Below are 22,339 nucleotides of genomic sequence, written 5' to 3'. Positions count from 1 at the left end.
GGAAAATCACGGCCTCGGGAGCACCGCGCACTTCACTGACACGCGCCGCAAACACAGCGGTGCCTTCAGCGAGCGCCACGGACGGACAGGGCGGCAGCACCGCGGCTGTTCCCGGACGTGGGAAGGGGTAGCCCGTGGGGCGGGACGGGGCTCCCTGCGCGGAGGGGCCGCCGCCGCCGCCGCCGCCGTTCCACCTTAAGAGCTCCGGCCCCTTTAAGGGGCGGTGCCGCCGCCGAGGCGCCGCCGCGCCGCCGTGGCCCTGCAGGGGGCGCTGCCGGCCCGCGTTTGGCGGGGCCGCGGCCCGGGCCCGGCGGGGCGGCCCATCCCGGCCCCGCGGCCCCGCGGCCCGGCCCGCCCGGCGCCCCCGGCGCCCCCGGCCGCCCCTCGCCGCCGCCTTTGTTCCCCCGCCGGCCGGGGACGCTGCGCTGCACCGGGAGCTCCCGCGGGGCCCCCGCGCAGGTGCGGGGCCGGGACCGCCGCCGTCCCCCGGCCGAGCACAGCGCGCCCGCCGCGTCCCCGCTGCCCCGCTGCCCCGGTCTGTCCCCGCCGTGCCCGGGGATGCGCGGGGAACGGGAGCGCCCCGGGTTTTCCTTCTCCCGGCCGATCTGCCGCAACATGCGGGGCTCGGTCGGGCCCGGATTTGCGGCTCCGTGGGGCCTCCCGGAGGCTCCGTCCTGCTCCTCCCGCCGGGCAGCACCGAAGGAGGACACGGGAGGAGCGGGGAGGCTCTCCCGGCCCCGGCTCGGCGTTGCACGTTACCGGCGCCCTGCCTTTGTTCGGACCCCCCGACCAGTTCAATCGCCTCTCCCTCGTAATTCGAAATACAATTAGAGTGAAATACAAATTACATTTTTGCTTAGGAGCCTAAATAAATTAAAATAATCCTAATTTGAATGTGACGTGGCACCTTTTTTTTCCCAATAATAGTGAAAATAAAGTAGTCGTTAATTAAAGCCAAGATGTCTCCGTATAAAGAAGATATCCGGATGTGCCGAAGCTGCGAGTCACTAGCCGTATTAACAAATGTATAATTGAACATTTAGATAATATTGGGTTTGCTTGTGTGTCTGTGTTTTAACCTGAGAGCATTTACATTCATTTGGTGGGATTGCCAGGGTCCTAATTATTTGTATTTCTGGTCAGCGAATAAATAAATAAATCCGTCTTACTGTGCAAAGCAATACCTCCTCGACAATCCACAACCTTGATAACTGATCGAAAAATTGATAGCAGGGTAGCCTCCCCTTGCAGCCACATTGAGAGTGGCATTGGTTAACCGTCTCATCCTGTATCGCAACCCGGTGAGCATCTATTTTCCCAAAGATAGGAAGGAGCCGACACAGCTTTAAAGCACCCTGGCCCTGTGCTGCTCCCGGGGATTGTGTTTTTGGTGTCAGGATACGGAGATGGGTTTGAGGATGGTCAGATTGTGATGGCCACCGACTCGTGCTAAGGCTGCTCCGCCGGGAAAGGTCGGTCACCGGCTCTCAGAGACTTTGCTCTACTCTGCTACATATCCTGCCTACTTTTCCTTTTTCTCCCAATTTTGTGAGACGTTGCTCAGAAACAGTCGGTCTTCCTTCCGAACAGACTCCCATATCCTGATTCTCCATATCCAGACCCCTCTCCTGACTCTCCAGGCTGATTTGAACACATTTTTCCTTACCCTTTTACTTGTCCCCTTTTTTTTCCTCTCAGCCTTTACGGTACTTTTCCTGAGAATTTGAGATATAAAACGGGTAGCAAAGTAGAATAGAATAATATCTAATTAGTTATTCATACCAATCTGTCAAATATCCTTCCTATTAAGTTATTCGTGCACCGTGCACCCATTCCCACCCCGGCTTGGCGCAAGATTTGCAGGTCCTAAAAATACCTATTTTTTCGTAACCGGTGTTCCGTCAGCGGCCAGACTTTTAGTCTGTAAAGATAATTTTCTCTTCTTAAATGCTACCTAAAATCTTTACGCTATTTCTTACTCTATTTGAGTAAATGGGGGCTTTGAGCAATTAAAGGGGCATAAAGGAGTAATTTCTTCCCTCTCTCTTGCTTTTTTTTTTCTTAGAATTGGTATTTTCCCACTATAATTTAGAATGAAATGGGATTTTTAAAAGATCCAGAGTTCTAATCTCGGTTGATGTTTTGGTGTATTCACGGTAATGAGTCCTATTCCCTCGGGTCATGAAGCCCCCAAATGTCAATCAACCAAACTGATTCAGAAATGCCATTGTTCGACTCCTACGTCACTCGCCTTCCTCTCATTTTACTTAACAATACCGGAGTTCTCTGATCACTCATTCGGAATATGGGCATTATCTGTGGAAAATGCACAAAGTGTCTTGATCTTTGGCTGGCAGATACTGCTGGAGGGTTTCCGCCGAGCAGACGGTGCGTGTTTATACTTCTGCACCCTGGACTTTATTACAGCTCGGAGGAGCCAATGAATATCCTGAAAGCAAACCGTGCCATAAATCCGTCAAAAATTAATTTGTCTGAGGAGATGTTACATTTCTATTTCTGCGCTCAGAGCCGGCCCCGGCACGGGCTGCGGCCCCGCTCCGCGCTCCGCGCAGTCCCCGCCGGAGCGGGCTCCGTCTCCCCACCGAGGGGCCGGGCGTCTCGCCGCGCCGGACACGCGTGGGAGCTGCCCCAGCCCACCGCACCGCAGCACAGAGCTCACGGACATCGGGAAGGGGCTTCTGAGGTCGCGTGTCCCCGTGGGAAACGCCATCCTCTCTCAAATGAGGGTGAAACAACCTTCCCCAGAGCAGGGCGTGGAAATGCCCCATTCCGGACGCTTCCGCAGTGCGTGGGGATATCCCGCACCCACCTCCCGCCAGCCTCCCACCCTCCCCCCTGCCGGCAGAGCTGAGGTCGCCCCTAAAGTGGGAGCCGACGGCGTTGCTTTCGCGGATCTCCCAGTTGTCGATCCCAACGGTGTGTCCTCGGGAGGCGAGGGAGGACGCGGAGGGCGGCGAGACCTGCCCGGAGCCTCGCAGCGAGCCCACGGAGGAGAATTAGTGCTATCCCTCACCCAGCCCGAGCACGGGCTCGCCGCTGCCCGCAAGGCGTGAACGTCGTCTTCATTTAAAATTAGTGGCATAAGCTCCCCAGCCCCCAACCTCAGCATTTAAAGTGCCTTTTGTCTCTTCATTTCACTTAAGCAAGGTTTTTGTTGCCGGTTGCCAAGTTCTATTAATGCAGAATTTAATCGGGAAGCGCTTTTCCCCGGTCCCGGCAAGACGGGAACAGCAGATTCTGAGGCCTGAAACGGCACAAAACAGATCCCTCGGTGATAACTGCTAATACCCTACAATTTAATGTCGTCTTTAGTAAAAACCACTTACGTGGCAGCAACTTTTTCGCACTCAAAGGAAAAACTAGTCCTTTATGTTTTTTCTCTCGAGCACGCAGCAATCACGCCCGACACTGGAATACGAAACCGAAAAGGTTTTCTCTAAAGAGAAGGGCCTTAATTATTAGATTCCGTGTACAACTAATCCAAAGGCACACTTAAAAGGAAATTTAATAGCTCCAGTTTCTATTTCACTCTGACTCGCATGTGTCCCCTGGTTGGATGCTCCCAACCCACCTCTCCCAGCGCGGAGCCTGAGGACTTCCCTCTCCATTTTGTTCGGGATCTGTTGGTTTTTCTCAATATCCCCTTCTCCCTGTAGTGGGAATAAATGGAAAGCCTTCCTCGGGATTAAACCCTTAGATTTTCCCCTTTACTAACCAGTAAAGAGAGGGAAAGGGAAGAGAGGAAATGAAATTGTTATGGAGATTACAGTGTATGTCACCGGCTCTTTGGCCAGTCCTTGGGTTTTGTCGCTGAACGGTTAAGTGCAATCTTGTATTTCCCTTCACAAGAATGGACAATTTTTCTCGCTTGTTTGCAGTTTTCCAAAGTTCTACACACAAATCAGTGAACCTTAAGAGACCCTTTCACTCTTTTATTGTGAATATTTGTCAGTGCTCCGGGGCAGTGATTGCAGTGACAGGTGAATCCAGGGGCCCAGCGATGGCGTCCCAACTTCATAGGTTTGGAAATGTAAAAGACTACCGGCCCTTTCACTCGAGATGTGGCAGTCAACAGGTTCGCATTTTCTGCGATGTAATTCCTGTTCCCTGCAGCCGAACGGCAGCGGAGCAAACTCGAGCCCGTGGCCACTGCCCTGCCAAGCCTCAGACCCAGCTACCGCAGCCTTGTGCGCGGCCACCCCGACCGCATCCCGCTGGAACAGGGGGGAGGAGGTGGCCTGGAAGGTGTGGGAGGACCCCCGCCCGGCACCCCCGCATGACGCCCGGCCACCTTCTCTCCCAAGTCCGGTGCTCAGGCGGGCTCCCGCGGGCTCTCGCTCCTCCTTTGCCCCTCTTTAATTTTCATTCCGCCTTTTAATTATTAATTAAAGCCGAGAAGGGCTGTGGCTGGGGAGGGGAGGGGGAAGGTATGCAGGAAAGAAAGGCAAGAGCGGGCTGGGGGCAGCGGTGGGAGCGGACGGTGCTTGGAGCGCAGCTTTGTGTGCCGCCTTAATTGGCCTGGCCACAGAGGGGCTGCGGCGGGGCCGCCCGGGCCCGCTCCCCTCCCGCCGCCGCCCCATCCGTGCCGGTCCCGGGCTCCCGGCCGCGGGACCCGCTCGCCGTCCCCCGCCGGGCGCCCCGGGGCGCAGCCCTGCCGCGGGTGGCGGCCGCTGCCGGGGGGCCGCTCCTGTCCCGCGCACCGGAGCCGGGCTTGATATTTAATCCGTCTCTCTTCGGACAAAGACCCATCTTTTTACCATGGAGAAACGCCACTGAGATGCGGCTAACCTCTAGGGTTATAGCCCAAACTGCGACCTAAGGGCTTGAAAGATGCTTGCCCGGCCCTCTTCTAACCTGAACAAAAAGGATCTGGGGGAAAAAAAAAATCGCTGGTTTCTTTTTTTTTTTTTTTTTTTTTTTTTTTTTTTTTTTTTTTTCCCGCACAACAAAGAATTCCTAATCATTTCATCTTGGGGGTGAATTTTTATTTCCGTGTCCACTCAGGGTATTGAAATCGATCGCTGCAATATTTAATATATTACTGTCTTAGAGTTCTCTCTCTGTGTAAGGCTGGGGTTATTTCTTGCCTGACTACGTCCCCCCCTATAATAGCACATTCGGTACATCTGTCTGCGGTGTAAAATAATCGTAGTCTTCATTAAATACACAGTCATTAAAGGCTGCGGTCAGTTTTCTAATTATGTGGAAAAGCAAACGCCGGGTAAATAAAGGTATATTAACAGAATAATCTCCCAATAAATTCACAGGCACTTGAACAACAAACTCAACAAATATCTGAAGGTAAAACTACGACATTGGAACTAACTATTTTTTAATTATGTGAGGTTTATATAATGTACCCTTCATTTTTTGTTTAACTTTCCTGTAGTGACCTGTCCCATAACCTTGTAATCCACTGTGGGATATTTCTTTGTGGCCTCTTTCCTTTTGTTATGCCCCCACAGGTTTCCAGCTTAGATGCCTTTTTTTTTTTCTTTTGGTAAATGCGTCTTTAAAAAATATTTGACCTGTTTGACTTAGAGACGTGCATAGACATCTGTGGATTGGGTTAGGCTTAAAGTTTCTATGTGATTTCATGATCTTTGTAAGCCAACACCTGAAAAGTAAAAATAATAGTCCTTCGACGTTTGGGAAAATTGTTCCATTAGAAGCGTTTGCAAATGTCAATGATTCTCGTGTTTGAGTTTTCTTTTTTTCAGTTCACACAAATACATAGTTTAATGATCTCTTTGAGACCACATCCTCATTTATAGCATATGTCCCGGCACAACCTAACTTTTGCCACCCCAGTTTGCTATGACTGGAGGTCGTTGGACTGCCCTTGGGAAAACCAAGGAGTTTGTCAAAGGATCTGCAGCACCTTGATAGAAAGTGTGTAATAGGGAACGGGCCCGGGAACTTTGCTTTTCCCACTTCCCTGGGAGCGAGAGAGGTTCCTAGAAAACGCTGTCATCACAGGCGGAGTTCGGGGGAGCTAGGCTCCAGCCCTTTATCATGGACCAGCTCTCCTCGCCGGGAATCAGCGAGTTGTTTTTTCAGGCTAAGCTTTGCAGGTATTGGCGAGCGAAGTCATTGCAAAACAGAGATAAACACGGAACAAGGGGGCTGCTGCTTCTCCATGTCCGTGAATGGAGACGGAGCGAGTCCTGATGAATTCGGTGATGCCTGCGAGGAAATCCTGAGCATCTTAGCAGACAGAGCCAGTTTTCCAGTCTCATTCTTTCAGCACGCAAGCGGTCCTCTTCAGAAACCTGGGGCTGGTGGAAGCAAAAATGTTAATCGCTATCATACCTATGCAAAGCTATTAGCGCTATTGATTCTTAACTTTCTGAGCGAAGACGAATTCACCATATGTAGATGTGTAAACACTTTAGAATAAAATTAAAACCAGTTCTGTGCAATTGTCACTGTGCATGATTCTAATACAAACTATCAGATGTTTATGCAGTTCGTCTTTCTTAATGATGAGACGCCATCGGCGTTGATAAACCAAACACAAGCAGTACATTCCGCGTGGAGGGCGGCTCCGGCTCGCAGGTTTTGTGAAGACGGAGCAGCTCTCACGAAGCCACAGCAAAATCATCCTGTACTTTTGTGCCGGCGTTGGGGCTGCGAGCCGCTGAACTCGCAGTTACCCTCTGGAGCTTTTTCCTAAACCCGATGTCATCCGTCTCCTGCGGAAAACGGGAGGAACAAATGCAGCAGCACGGCAGGAGCTGGCAGAGGAGCAGGACTCCGGGCTGGAGCATTCCCGGGAAGCCTCGCCGCATCTGTGCGCGGGTGTTTACAGAGGGGAGGGAGAGAGGGAGGCAGAAAGGCCTCGGGAAAGGCAGGAGACTCTTTTAAGTCCGCTGATGAGGAATTGCTGCCGGGTATACTCCTCTTTGCCCCACGAGCAATGCAAACACGTATATAAAGATTCCCAACTTTCATGTGTGTTTTAAGAAGTTCACCTACTTTCAAGCCTGTTTCAGAAGCCCGGGTTTCCGGGACGGAACAAACACCGCCAAGTACTCTGCGTGGAGGGCAGGAGATATCAGCGATTATCTGGAGAGCCTTTCTATTTATCGGCCTCCACGCAGCTAGATAGGGAAATACGAATGTTCACGGATTTGATGAATGGCAGGGCTTGTGTAGAATGGCTATGCTTTACAGGCCCCTTTACAGGAGAAGGACACAGAAATCATAATGGAATTAATGAGATTTTATTAGCAAAAATTTGTAAACCCCAGGTAACCAGTTATAAACTTACTCTAAAATGTGAGAGAGACTGCGAGATCACAGCCGGGGAGATCTGACATTATTTTATATGGCGTATTAAACACCGCTCGCTCTTTTCTTCTGCTACATCATTTAACATGAACATCTTTTTCCCTCAGGCGAACTTTGCCAGATTTTGAAGGGGACGATTATGTCATAGCGAGAAACAACCTAAAAATCCTTCTTCTGGTTATAATGTGCTACTTTAAACAACCCCAACAGACAAAGTAAAGTTTTTCAAACGGTCTGGAAAACTGTACAAGGAATAGCACGTTATTGCTATTTACCCTTACCAAAACGTCATGTCCACAAAAATGGAGATTAGTTTTTCCAAAAGAGAACAAACCCTTTTTGGTTTAGTTGTTGTTCGGTGGCGGAGGGGGAGGTGATGGTGGTGGTGATGTCGGGTTTTGTTTGTTGTTTTTTTTTTTTTTTAATGGTGTTTTATTATTTTTTAAATTGAATAATATTTTTTCCCTCATGCACTTTTCTAAACAATAATTGTACGTTTGTGGTTATCCCGGGCAGTTTACCCTTGAATCTCGGGAAGACAAAAGCATCGCGGGTAAATATAAAACATATGTTCGCACAGGTTATGTGGCAGCTTTAACACTCGCAGCCCCATTCACACGCATCTCCACAAATGCACAAAGACCCAGCAAAAGCGTTGCTCCCGGGGCAGCCAGGCGAGAGGTGGTCCAGGAGAGCAGGTTTTTTTGCTCTGGGAGCAACACAAATCTACAACAAACAACCGGGAGGTCGGGGAGGGTGTGTCCGGGACAGAGCCGTGCCTCGGCCTCGGAGAGGGGCTGGTGGCCAGCCCGGCCGCTCCGCCGGGCGCTGCCGGTGCGGTGTCCCCGCGCCTCACCATCACCAGCTGCTTTTCCAAGGCTGTTTGTTTGTTACTTTATTTATTTATTTTCCCCAGGAAGGTAGAGAAAGGGGAATGACAAGATGAAATATAATACAGAGATGTGAAGTGACCCGAGTGGCAGCTGAAGACGAGGTCTTAGCAGGGGCGTGTTTCCCAGCTAAAGTCTCCGAGGCTCTTCGGGGAACACCAAACGCAGGTTGATGGAAACATCCTGTTTTGAGGGAAATGGACTGTACAGCCCTATCTAGCAGCTTCGACACTACTAATCAGCCTGGAAAAGCCTTGCGAGCGCAAGTCTCAGGGAAGAGGGAGCCGCGCATCTGACACTATTGCAATTCAATCCCCATCCTGAAAGGCAGTTTAGAAAATCGCCGATTTCTGAGAGGCAGAACCGGGCTGCGCAGGCCCCTCCGCGGCTCGGCCCGCCGGGAGACCCGCTCCTTCCTCTGCCTGCAGCAGGGGCAGAGCCCCGAGCCGCAGAGGGGAAGGCAACAGATGTGGGCTGTACAGAAATCCGTGAAACAAGTGCTCTAAACCCAGGGGGATTTCTCCTAATAGCGAAATCAGAGGGGGAGAGATTTCAGGAAAGAGAATAGCCCAATATAAGTTTCTAGAGTAGAATTTACATTTCATCGTGATTTGTATGTTACAATATGCAGACACGTGCACGCGGGAGGGGTTTGGGTGCCAGCGGCGGGGAGTCCCCGCGTCCCGGTCCTTCTGACCGGCGAGAGCATCGGCGTGCCTCTACCCGCGGCCGGGAAGGGGGGCCGCGGTGTGGAGTTTGGGGAAGTTCATTGCGATACCCCTATTGCCATCCCCTCCCCCGCCCCTCTGGAACGAGGGAGAAGGGACAGGAGGTGCTGGCTCCTGTTTATTTGTCTAAGGAGAACGGCGGCGTGGGAGGCCGAGGGCGCCTTGGAGCCTCCCTCGCCATGCGGACGTGCCGTTCAGCGGGCAGGGACACCCGGCCCGCGGGCCGGGGCGGTGCGGGGCAGGCGGGCAGGGGCACCCGGGGCAGCCCGGCCGCGAACAAAGGCCGGGAGCGGCTCCTGCACGTGTGCGCTGCCGCGGCGGGGCCGGCGGCCTCGGCCGTGCACAGGGAGCGTCCGGCCGCGCCGCTGCTCCCGGGCTGTCGGGCAGGGAGAAGGGCTCGCTCCGGTCCCGGCGCGTCCCTCGCCGAGGGACGAGGCTGCAGCACGGTCTGCCTGCGGGACATCCATGTCCGGCCCCACCGCCCAAAGGTCACCGCGGCTGGTCCGACTTCTCGCTACGGGCCACATTAGCGGAGCGGCCATTTACTGCCCCGGGATTGCAGCGCGGCCCGGGTTAGCCCATAAAGCCATTCACACTCAACAATGGGGATTTTCTCAACAATTAACAAGAAACAACATAATAAATCCATTTACAAAGCCCTCGCTATTTACTATAAATTAGCCACTCTTTAAGAGACCGGTGCGTAATTTCACACGCTTTACAGCCCCGGCTACATTTTAGACGCAAGAGCAAACAGCCCTGTTGGACCTTCTGCGCTGACCTCGCTCCCCGTCCCTTCCCGGGCCGACTCCGCGGGGGCGGACGACGAAGTGCCGAGCGCGGAGCCCCGGGCCTCCCCCGGCCGCTTCCTGGCCCGGAGCCCGGCATCTGCCCCGAGGGCCCCGCGGAGCCACCACGGGCTTGCCCCCTGGCTCGCCCCCAGCGCGGAGCGGGCAGGGCGGGAGGCGGCGGGGCCGCGCCACAGGAGAGCCCGGGAAGATGGACGCCCCGGCGGATGAGCTGCAGGGGGAGTGGGGTGGGAGCTACGGCCCCGCTTTGAAGAGCGGCAGCCGCGGGCACAGCCGCGCCGGCCCCGCCGCCCGCGGGAGCCGCTCCGGGCGCGGGGCTCCGGGCCGGGAGCGAGGGAGCCGGCCCGCGGAGCTGGGCCGGGGCGCCGGCTCCGCCGCGCTGGGCAAGATGGCGGCCCGAGGAGCGCTGTGCCCGGGCCCGCCGCGCTTGGGCAGCCCCGCCGCTCGGGGGCCCCGGCTGCGCTCCCGCATTTTTTTGACCTCCCTTCTCTCTTTTATATATATATATTTTTTTTCCCTCCTTTTTCCTTTTTTTTTTCTTTTTGTGATTTCCAGGCGGCGGGAGCGCGGTGCGGGAGGGGGGCCGGCGGCGCTCCCACCGTACTCCCCCCTGTTTACAAACACAGCTGTTGCCGTGTATTTGCAATGCTGGGGTAAAGCCACCAGCAGCGAGGAGCAAACGAGAGATGGTGCGGGAGAGGGGTCCTCGGCATCTGGAAAGGACAGGGCGCCTTGTTTTTGAAACTGTCAATTCCCTCAACCCCTATTGTGAGCGCCTCATGCAAAACATCTCGGGCCTTTTAAAGCGGGGGCTTGTGAGGCCGCCTCGGAGAGAAAGGGAGAGGGGGAGAGAGAGGGGCCTAGGGCACGGGAAATAATTATATCAGCACAGTGAAAAAATGCAACGTGTAAGGCCTAAACCCGGCTCGCTGTCCCTTCCCGAAAGGTTTCTGGTCAGGCCGGAGCTGTTGGAGCGCGGCTGGAAGGGCCCAGTAGCGAGGGGATGGGTAATGTCTGCGAGCGTGACTTCAGGGAGGTAGATCCCAAAGCCTCCCTCTTGATTTTGCTAGCCAGGGCTTTTCATTTTCAGGCGCTCGCCCTCCTTTTGTGCTTCCAAGCTGACCAAATAGATCCCAGGATGAACCATTACATATTCGTCCCAGCAATCCTCTTAACCATAAAAACCACAATTAACAAGGTTATCCGTGTTTCATGTTCTCTAACATACTGCATATGTAGAATATTTTCCTCCAGATTACCACCGTGTGTCAAAAATGCCACTTTTTTTACCCTTTTCTGTCTCAACCACTCGCACGTGTGAACAGCGACAAACACAAACATGGTAACATTGCTCTCATTTCTGCAGAAAATTTAATTTATTGGCAACTAAATCTGTTAGAGTAAAAGGGATCAGAGACCATGTAAAAAATCACCATATGAATTGATTAAACAGCAATCTTCATACAACAGCTACCACTATTTTGCATTATTGCTAGTAGTGGTTTTTTAAATAAACAACCAGTAAAGAGATTATCCCACTGTAGTCAAGTAAATGTAACTTATAGAACAATCACTTCTTAAAGTAAATTGCTGTAAACGGCAAGTTACATCTTTTAAGGCAATATACCTCGTTGCTGAAGGCATTACACATGTTCCCTTTTTAATGTTCTAGAGAATTAAAGAGTCCAAAACTTTCTTTTGTCTTCCATCTGGCAGCAGAAATATTCACAATAAATTTCCCAATGAATTCTATTTGTGGCAAATACCTACAAAGTATTGTCCTTACAGTACATGCACTTCCTCAATTGCTTTTTCCTCTAGAAAATTCTGTTGATTTTTGTGTACCAGGAATTGGAAAGTGGTGGCAATTACTAACGCATTGTAAGTTTTATCTCATGTAAACATCGCAACAAAATGGTAGCCTGTCTCCCATGGAAAATCTTGGGGTTTCCTTCCTCATTATTAGAACTTACCTTTATGGGAGAAATTTGGTTATTTTTATGTAATTCAATGATAAGAATTACATGTTTCAGGCTGAAATGATAATGAACTCTGATAGTAGTGATAATTACAGTGTCATCAGAAACAGTTACCAAACTACCAGAACTGAACAGAATACCATCCCCCTCCCCCTTATTTTTTTTTTTTTTATTTTTTCTCCTGGTGAGTTATTGTACCTGGCTAATTTCTCCAACGGTAGTAAAACCACGAATGTCCCTGCTAGTGACTTGTGCTAAACTGAGGTGTGCACGTGTGAAAATTATTTGGCTGTTTAACTCCTTGCCGTTTGCTGCTGCCTGGCTGGAGGGGAGCGCAGCGGAGCAGCCTGCCGGGGATGCCCGGGGGTGCCTGGAGCTCCCGGGCCGCTGGCAACACTGGGCGCCATATTTCACGTCCTCAACTCTGCAGAGCCTATTTGGTATAAATTTATGCTTATACCTCTCCCTCCAACCCCCAGCCCCTCACCCCGGATTATTTCAAAACCTGAAAAGGCACCTCTGTAATTTACAATTCCTGGCCAAATCAGCATATCTCTAATTGGAAGTAAACAGGGTCAGGGGACAGAGTTACTTTGAAAGTGATATGTTGTTTAACTGACAAGGTGAAATTTTAGGTTTAAAGTTTGCATATTGCACTTTTGCATCTTTTGGTTCTTTTTACTTTTTTTTTTTTTTTTTTAATTTTTTTTGGTCAAGGGAAGACCTTTGTCAGGCAGACACGGTTTCTAACAGAACAGGGGGTCTTTCCTGAGCAGTACATTTTGTACGTACTTACAGTTCTCTGGAAATAAGGCTGTAATCTGTGCAGCTCTAAACACACGAATGTAAACATTCATTTCAGAACAACTTCAGTAAGCAGATTTTTCATGACCATCGTAATTTCAGCAGAGCAGTTAAGTATGCAATGCACCTTTTGCAATTGGCAGCTTAAAGTGATGTGTGTGCATGTGTGTGTGCGTGTGCATGCAGGGGGGAAGGGTAACTCCACTGAAAGGCAATTGTTTACTCTTTCTAAATATATTTGGCTGCAGGTATTCTTAGACTAGGCTTTTTACAATGAGGGAAAAACTCCGGTGTGGATATAGTAAACAGAGCTGAAATCAGTTAGTGACTGCTTGGAATACTTGGAGACACGAGGGGTTGGGACAGGGCATCACAAAAGGCAGGAATTAAAAAACTGAAACCCAGGCAGTGGATTGCCAGCAGAAATGTTGACTTTGAGTCACACAGTAAACATTACATTGTTGCTTTGTTTTCCTTTTTTGATTTGTGATAAATTATTCTCCCAGGATTGATCGATGAGTGGAATCCTTAAAATTTAATTTGTGAATGATCTAGTATAAATAAAATGCTAATCCAAAGAAAGAAACCAGCAATTATTCATCCTAAACTCTGCTGATTCAGCAACTCAATTATTATTGCCTTTCTCAAGCTGCAAACTTTTCAGGCTGTTTTCAGAGTTGCTGTATCCGTCCTCCCCCCCACAAGAGACATCTTCCCCCGTCCTCAGCTCTGCCTCCACCTCGGCCTCCAGCCTTTTTTTTTTTTTTTTCTCTCCTTCCCTTTCTTTTGCAGAGGTTGGGGGGGGAGGGAGGGAGTGAAACAGTTAACATCTTGAAGTGTATTTCCTCCAAATAAAAACAGTGAACTTACAAATGGAGAGGAAACCACGGATAACTCTGTAATAATTCAAAGTGTTTGGAATCAGGATTTTTTAAAAACAGTGTTTTTAATTGAAAATAAAGCTAAAGCATGCTTTTCAACAGTGCAAATTTCCATAATTTTGATTTACTGCTTCCATCATCACAATATATTATACCAGCATGTCTTACCGAGGGCTAGACTCTAGAAGTCTGCCTGTTTGACTATTTTGATATTAAGTGCAAATATAGATAATTGCCTCTGATTGTCACGTGCAGTAAATATGTTTCTGCTACATAGAGAGGATAGCATGGCAAAAAAAACCCACAACAGCAAATTTCAAGACATGAGGATAGAACCGGGAAGTGTAACATGGTTGAATCACCTGAGTTTTGTTGCCAAAAAGCTATTAATAACATGGTCTTCTGATTTTGTGTAATCTTTCCACTTACGGCCTATCATTTCACTTTCTGTGTTGTATTTACTGCTTTGCTATTTCCTCCAGCCAGCATGAGGGGCTGGACCATAAATTGTACTGCTGGCCGGGCAAATATTTTAGTTGCTTTGCAAGTTTGTAAGGGGCATGTTCAGACCACAACTTAAGTATGACATTAGTGGATAACAGTAACCTTATTTAAGACCTCTAGGTGAAACAAAAAGGCTTCCCAATTGCAAAGAGTGGCTGTACAAGTAAAAAGACACCCTTTTACCAAAAATAGAATTCCACATTTATTTACTGGTTTCAAATGAGGCAGCTTTTCCCAGCACTGGGGTCGCAGGCGGACCCCAGTCTTTGCCAAAGCGGAGAAGAAGGAGTAAGTGCAACTGCCCTTCGAAAAAGACACCCCTGCACCCGAAAACAAAGCTCCCGAAAAGTATACTGCTGCCACATTGAATTATAGTGAACCCTTACTGTGCAACCATGTAACTTAACAAAGTTTAACTGAATTAACAGTTAGACTTCCATTTTCAAAATCTAGTGCATAAATTTAATGGCTCATTCTAATATTTATTATTCAACCTTTTGACATTTATTTGCAGCAGTTGAATTGAGGTACTGGTGCATTATTAGCATTTAAACAGTAAAGTGTTCCAGCTCTACCATAATAACTGAGTTTAACTTGAGTCTTTAGCCTGAAGTACTCTGTGGAATGTAACATAATAAAAAAAAACCCAAAAACAAAAACAAAACAAAAACAATGCAACAAAACAAACAAACAAGAAATAAAAATCCCAGACCAACAAGAACAAAAAAAAAAAACAAAACCAACAACAAAATAACAACCAAAAAAAAACCAAACCCACCAAGATCCCAAAATAAGGAAAACACCCCCCACTGTTGTAATGGTAAATAAAATAGTAATCCAGATTCTGTCTTCACAATGTGATAAAACAGGATTCCAATAGTGTATAGCATTAATGGGTTTGTACAAACCATGCTGCAGAGTTAAAAAAAAAAAAAAGGTAAGAAAGTTAAAGGTGGTTCAAGAAAATATTTTCCAAACTACTTTATTAATTAAATTTCCTGAATTTGTGGCTAGGTGGAAGAGGTATTGCAGAACCGCCCAGCTGCCATTTCCATACAGGATGGGCCTTGTGAGGTGGTTGGGAATCCTTAGTGGTGTTTAAGGAATAAGCTGGCAACAAATCCCCATCATTGCCAATAATTAGTGATGGTGGACAGGGAAAATTTGCCATGAAATTAAATGGCCTTTTCACTGCTGATGCTACATTGCTGGCTACCCTTTTGCGTCTATTGTTAACTGTAAAATCATCCAGTGTTCCTTCATGTGTCTCAATTTTACCTGTAGGACGTGGGCTTCGAGCTGATTTCAAATTTGGTTTGACTGGAGGAGTCTGCAGTACAGGTCGCTTTCCCAAAACCAGTGTCCTGTAATTTTTTCTCACCCTTGCTCCAAATTTATACTCCCCATCCTCAGGTTTTGGAGTACCTAAAGTGCATGAGAGGACCTGACTCTGAGTCAGTGGGTTTAAGGAAGTGGTTTCTTTCTCAGTGCATGCAGAATCTTCCTTGGCTGTTAATAAAGCGTCCTGGTTATTACTCTCAGTCACACCGTAAAACTCATCCTTAGTATCATTGCACTCACACTTTAGCTTATGTGTTGTAAGATCAGGCTCATACTCGTCGTTCGCACTGCTGTCCTCTGTTTTGATTTTAATGCTGTGCAGGAATGGCAATGCCTTATTGCCTGTATCAGTGCACTGGAGCTCAGCTGCTGCTGCTGCCCCTGGAGAAGCAGCATCCTCCGCAGGATCAGTTTGTAAAGAGGGCAAATCCGTGGCAAATTCAATACAATGAGGGATTTTGGAATCTTTCTCTGAATTTGCTGCCGCTGATGAAGAATCATTATTTAAGAACCTAGCAGCTATTGTATTGTTATCTGCACGGTGTGTAGTAGTTGCTTGAAGGCATTTCCTTGCCTCTCTGAGTATTCTTTGTTGTGGAAATGCATTGTTTGTCTTTGGGCTAGGTGAAGAGGCCCCCTTTGCAACACAGTTAATTGTTAGGTCAGTACTCTTGGCATTATTGGAAATTTCAGAGTGTGGGAATGTGAGTTCGGATACCCTATCATCTCTTATCTCCGCGAAGCAGCTCCCCAGGCCGCCGGAGCAGCGCAGCGCCGGGGCGGCGGGAGCCCAGCCGGGGCAGCCCCACTCCTCCGGCAGCTCCGGCTTGACTCCGCCGGGAGCGCCGCGGAGGGCGGGCAGCCCGCCGGGCTCCGCCGGGGCCGGGGGCCGGGAGGCGGCGGCGGCTGCCAGATGGTACAAGAAGTTGGCGTGGACCACGCCGGGCGGGCTGCAAAAGCTGGTGCGCCTGAAGCGGATGCTCTGCACCGAAACCTGGCTGGAGACCGAGCTGGAGTCGGAGTCCGAGGTGCTGTCCTCCTCCTCCTCCTCTTCCTCCTCCTCTTCCTCCTCCTCCTCCTCCTCCTCTGAGCTGCCCTCGCTAGAGTCCGAGGCGCCGCTGCCCTCCTCGTCCTCCTCCTCCTCCTCGTCCTCCTCCTCCGAGCTGCCCTCGCTGGAGCTGGAGAGGCTGGAGCCGCAGTCCGAGTCGTGGGCGGCGCGGCCCGAGCAGCAGCTGGACTCCGAGTCGCTGCTGCCGCTCTCGGGGAAGGCGGGCGGCCCGAAGCCGCGGGGCAGAGGCAGCGGCAGCCGCGGGGCGCCACGGGGCCGACAGGGCCGGGGCAGGGCCAGGGGCCGGCGGGCGCCGCCGGGGGGGCCCAGCGTGACGGCGGCGGCCGCCCCGTGGCGGCGGCGGCGGCAGCGGGCGGGCAGGGGCGGGGGACCGGCGGTCGGGAGCCGGGGCCGCGCCGCGGCGGCGAGCGGGCGACGGGAGCGCAGGGGCACGCAGCCGCCCACCGCCGGCGCCGTTTCATAGTTTACGGGGGATTTGCAAGGCGCCCGAGCGATTTCTGGGTAGCTGTGGCCAGTGTATTTACTAAAAATGTGAGGTAGATGAGCGGCCGGTAGCAAGGCTGTGTCCCCCGGGCGCAGAGCTTTCCTCCGGACGGGTAGCAGCGGCCGAGGAGAGTCGCTCAGACCCAGCCAAAGTTTATTCTCCTTCCAGAAGCCGGAGAAGGGGTCGGGGGGAGCGAGCTCCGACCGGAGATCTGTGGCAGACAGCGCCCGGCTTAGTTTCCTCCGTTTCGTTTTAAGAACCCGTTCGGTTTTGCAGGATGTGTACAGGGCTTCCACGTCCTCTCTGGAGATCAGGGTGCATTTGGCGGCGTGGAAAGCGATGGAGTTGATGGCTTTGAGTTTCCTCAACTCCTCCAAGTCGCAGTGATGTTTTTTTACTTTTAAATGATCCATTCGCTTGTGCACGGTAGTTCGCGGGATGTTTTTGAGCAGGTCTGTAAAAACCTGGGAGAGTGCAAACATTTGCTTTCCTTTAATGATGAGGTAGCCGAGCCTCACGCCATCCACCTCTTCAAAACCCGACTTCAGGTCTCCCATTTCGTGAATTAAATTATTCCCAGCATTTGCAGAGAGAGAGAGAGATGAAAAAAAAAAAAAAAAAAAAAAGAAAAAAAGAAAAAAAAAAAAGGAAAAGCCACACACACACAATCCTCAGCCAGATGCTGTATTTGTCTCAAGGCATCCTGCTAATAAAATATAACAAAGGCTGTTATTCCTGGTGAATGAAGTGCCAAACTTTAGACAAAATTTAAAAAAATAAATTAAAAAATACCGTGAGACTACAATCAATATATAATCTTAAAAATCAGGTTTGCCAAAGTGTTTCTCTAATTGCTGCTGAAGATCAGTACCTGTTCCCTTTCATTCCCTGCTTTTCCACTGGAAACTATGATAATGGAATGTGAAGGGAGGAAGAGAAAAGAAATGCAGCTGCTATTCCCGCCGCTGCTTTAGCTACAAATAAAATGACAGAGTGAAGTGAGCTCGTCCGGAGACACCTTCATCAATTAATTCCCCTAAAGCCAACGCTGATTGGACACTCCTGACAGGTGATGCAATAAAAATTGATATTCCACCCCTTCCCCCAAAAAATCTCCCACTAATTAGCATACCCTTATACTGCCACCTCCCCTCCCAAAGTAAATAATACAGTTAGTATATAAATCTTTCTATTAAACAATCCGAGCTCAAACACACTCAGCCCTCTCAGACTTCCTCGTCGCTAGCTTCGGGGGAAGGATTTGTATGCTTTTCCCCCCTATCGTTCCGTATATTTTCAGCCGTGAATTCAAAGGACATAAGTCTGATCGTAGCGATGGAAAATCCTTCGGTAACGTAGCCGCTTTAAACCAGCGTTTTATTCTGCATTGTGTGGAAAATGAAGCTTAGCGAAAACGTGCAGAACAGCTTGGTATTTCCCCTTCTGAGGCTCCAAAGTTAAATGTTCGGTTGTTAACGAGAGGGAGTACTTACATTTTCGAGTTTCTCTTGATTTTCCTCTTCTGCTTAATTAGCTTTTTATAGCCGGGTACTAAGGTTATTTTTGCTGTCTGAATATCACGGGTTCCCGCACCGTGATACTATAACACTTTTAACTGAAATTCTGCCTGTAATATTGCAGGAGGGGGGAGGAGGACGTGAGCTCACGTCAGACCCATAACAAAGCATAGATAAGCCAGAAATGTATACACTTTTCACGATTAACCGTGCTGGATCACGAGCTGGAATGTCCTATAGTCCCAGAGCCCACGTCAGGATTCCTGCGTGCTGATTGCTTCCAGCAGAGAAAGGAGAATGTAAAATATCCAAGGTGTTTCCAGGAGCCTTTACGTAATAACAAAAAAGTGCTGGAACACACAATGTACGATATTGCATCGGGCTAGGATGCTTCTAGCTCGCAGTTTGCATATTCCGCTCGGAGTAGCCCTGCCGAAGCTTTTTGATGCTCCATTTATAGTAGCCCCTTAAAATCAATTTGAAGAAGCAGCATGAAGGTTTAACCTCTTCTTAGGAACGTTAAATTATTCGAGTGTCAAGAACGAGGATTTCGCAAATGTTGCGATAGCTGCATGCCTCTCCCTTGTCACGTTAAAGTGATGCTTGCGGTTTGCACGTTAGGCGCTGCGAAAAAAAAAAATCACCAATCTCTGCCGTGCATCCAGTGTTCCGCTGGATACAAACACCAGCACTTTTATGTATCACTGCACATCCAGAATTAGACACATCCGCGAGATTAATGAGACATCTCATACTGCTGTGACTTGGCAAAAAAATCGACGGAGGAAAAAAAAAATCTTCAATCGCAAACGTCAATATCCACTCCGCGTGTTGGCAATATGGTGCGTGGAGTTCGTGTTACCCCGTCAGGTACAGCTAAAAGAAAGCGCATAATCACTCTGTGAAAACGCCGTTTTGCATGACAAGGCGAAATGCAGGCAAGCCCCCAATTTCCCAGGAATTCGAGAGAGAAGTGGGAATTTGGAGAAGTGCATCCGGGAATGGAGGAAGTCTATTCAAGGGAGCCTCTAACTCGGAGGGCTGAGATTTGAAAAGTCAGCCCTGGACTACTGTTGCTCTCAGCGCAGATGTAATCGCCGCTGTTCAACTTAATCCATGTGTGTGCGAACCGCGATGCCTAGTTCTTCCCTCCTGAAACCTAGGGATAGTATTCCCATCCGAGAAAGCAGAGCTACAGCAAATTACATTTTGTCCCTCGAATTAGAAAAGGATCATTGAGTGGATCTCGTGATATTTCAGCCTTTAAACGTAACCGAGAGGCAGCAGTGAACAATGCCTCGGCACAGCTCAGACCATCCGCGGAGTTCTCCTTCCCTCTCCTTGCATCTGGATCTCCCAGCCTTGCCTTTCTCCTGCTCTCTCGTGTGAGAGGCAAAAAAAGCAAAGTTTCGAAAGAAAACAGCTGCTGGCGCTAAAGAGAAATCATCGTGGTCTTTCTAGAGCTAGAGACAATAAGGTCGTTTAAAAATTCCTCCTGATGTACTTATATGCTGCGAACACCCCCACCCCCTCCCTACTGCTCTCCTCCCCCTGCTTTAAGGTTAAGGCTATGGAGTCAACAGTAAAGGAACAGTAAACTCTGAGAAAGCTGCTCAGAAGACGTTACCCAAAAGCCCGATGGGCTGAAAAGTCCTTTATTTGTCAGGTAGTTAATCTGGGTCGGATTCTCGTGTAAATCCACGCGTGCGTTTGCACGCAGGGAGCCACGGGCATCCAGACCCGCACCCACGCGCTGCCGGTGATAGCCTGGCAGTGGGATTCGGCAACTGTTTAAAAAATGTCCCTTTTTTTCTTTTTTTCCCCCCTTTTATTTATTTATTTATTTTTTAAAAATAATTCCAGTGCTACCAAACGTTTAAAACTAGTGACGGCAAACCTCGGTAAACCTCGGGTTCCCGAAAGGTGCGGCCATGAGCACCGGGGTCGAGGCAGCGCCAGATGTCGGCGGGGAGAAACCCACGAGAAGTCTTGGGTAATGTCAGGCGCCCAACCTACACATCCCCACCGTATACTTACACACACTTTCGGTTGCATATCTTTCTCCGCATCTCACACAAGAGAGCTTTGTTTCTTTACTTCTCCATCATTTGGTTTGGTTCTTTTTGTGTGTGTGCGTGTGTGTGTGTGTGCGCGCATCCTTTCCCTTGGCCATCGGCACACGTTTTGTATCCGGGGTCGTCTTGAAGCAGGCTGGGGGAGATCCTGATAAACAGCCCTCAGAGGCCCCTTGCACACGCACACGCACATTAAAGGCAGGGGACTTGAAAATGGATTTGCACACACACAGGGGATTGCGATCAATAGCCACCAACATTTATGGCTTAGATTGTTAATGTGAAAGCTGGTCAAAATAATGAAAATGAAAAATTAAAGGTGTCTGGTGTCAATTACATGAAAAGTTATGCCATAATTTACTTACTGGGATGTATGCCTGTGTGTTCGTGTGTCCATGTGCATGTGTGTGCAGACCCAGATGTACATGTAGCTGTCTCAAAAGCAAGGGAATTTCTTTGTTAATTTTGTGGACTGTGTCACCCTCACTGGTGATCAAAGATGAACATGATTAAAGGAATGGATGTTTGTCTCACATTTCTTAAGATAAGCACAGCCAGAGATGCCCGCTTTTGCCAAATACATACACATGCAACTAGAGAGAGTTGTGTGTATGGGCGCATACATACACAGAGGCGATCAATCAAATGTGCTCCTTTTCACATTGAGTAGCGTGCAATTTTCAGTCTACACTCTATAGCCAGTAGTATTTGAGTCTTAAAACTGTCTGGCTGAAGCATAAACCTCATTAGGAAAGAAAGAGCAAAATAATATTCATAATAGTTTGCTGTAGACCTATTCCCATTTGTTGAAAATCATATACTTTTATTTTTGTAAACTTGTGTTAAAATATATATGCTCACAGGGAACTGCTTAGCTATGTCATTCCAGAAAGAAAACGTGTGTAACATTTAAAATACTCCTTTTACGTGATGTTTTGATTTATTTTCATAGTATGATTATGTTTAAATACCAGTGCAATTTAGTCTGACCTCTTCCTTCTCCAAGGTAGTAATGCACACACCATTTACAGTCTTTTAAATGTTTCATTGAGAAATGCAACAGCAATGTCCACCACTGGTTGTACTAATGGAGAGAATTCTGAAAATCTTCAGGAAAACCTAAGGGTCACGTGCATTTTCACAATAGGATTGCCACATTATTAGAATATTACTATTATTTATTATTATTTGTTAATGCTGGACTATGTCTTCAGGTATTGACAAGTATTAAACATTTTGCTTTCATGATGCTGTGTGGAAATACATATTTCACATGAGAACTTGATTTCTAACACTACACCCAGCTTCCAGTTACTGTTGGGCATATTTTGCTCGAGGAGGACACAGATAGAAAGCAGCTAGAGGCTATCACAAAGAGTCCAGTAATGTAAATATAATAGGGTCAAAGAATAGTATAATAGGATCCTCCTGCTATTTTAAAGTCAGTGAAATGTGACTGCAGCAACTAAAATTTCCCCTCAATTCTAATCAGACAACATATCAGGAAAAAAAATAATAATCTGGCTAACACTCTTATACCTAGAAGTTTCGGGGTTGTTTTTTCTTTTTTCCATTTTTTTCTTCTTTTTCTCCCCTATTTTTTTTTTTTTTTTTAACAGAGATGCAATGCAGAGTTCTACTAAGTGTTTTGTAAGTTTGTGGGGTTTTTGTTTTTATTTTTTTCATGGGAGCTGGAGTGTTTCTTGCACACTAGAATTTTGTGCAATTTATAATCACCATGGGCTAAGACTATTTCTTGAATTTAATACTCATGGTTGTTTTAAAATACTTTTTAGCAGGAGTTTCTGGACACATACTACATGCCATGTTGTTTACTGACCCATAATCAAAATGCAGTGACCTTCTACCCTTTTTTTGCCCCTTGACCCATGCTGAATTCAATGCAGCCTTTATAAATTTGCAAATCCTTGGACGTAAAGGGGA

The 22,339-nt window shown here is 48.7% G+C and overlaps 1 protein-coding gene across 1 annotated transcript; it reads right to left on the bottom strand.

Annotated features, from left to right (window-relative positions):
• Positions 1-11,093: 11,093 nt before the first annotated feature.
• SKIDA1 (SKI/DACH domain containing 1) lies at positions 11,094-17,360 on the bottom strand. Its single transcript, XM_021530387.4, has one exon. It carries the CDS (start codon positions 17,358-17,360, stop codon positions 14,895-14,897), a length of 2,466 nt encoding a protein of 821 aa, XP_021386062.1. The 3' UTR covers positions 11,094-14,894.
• Between the last annotated feature and the right edge of the window lie 4,979 nt (positions 17,361-22,339).

This window comes from Lonchura striata, chromosome 2 (assembly GCF_050655825.1).
Source record: "Lonchura striata isolate lonStrDom1 chromosome 2, ASM5065582v1, whole genome shotgun sequence".
Classification (NCBI taxonomy): domain Eukaryota; kingdom Metazoa; phylum Chordata; class Aves; order Passeriformes; family Estrildidae; genus Lonchura; species Lonchura striata.
Note: the sequence above shows the minus strand (reverse complement) of the source record. Positions and strands in the feature narration are given on the sequence as shown.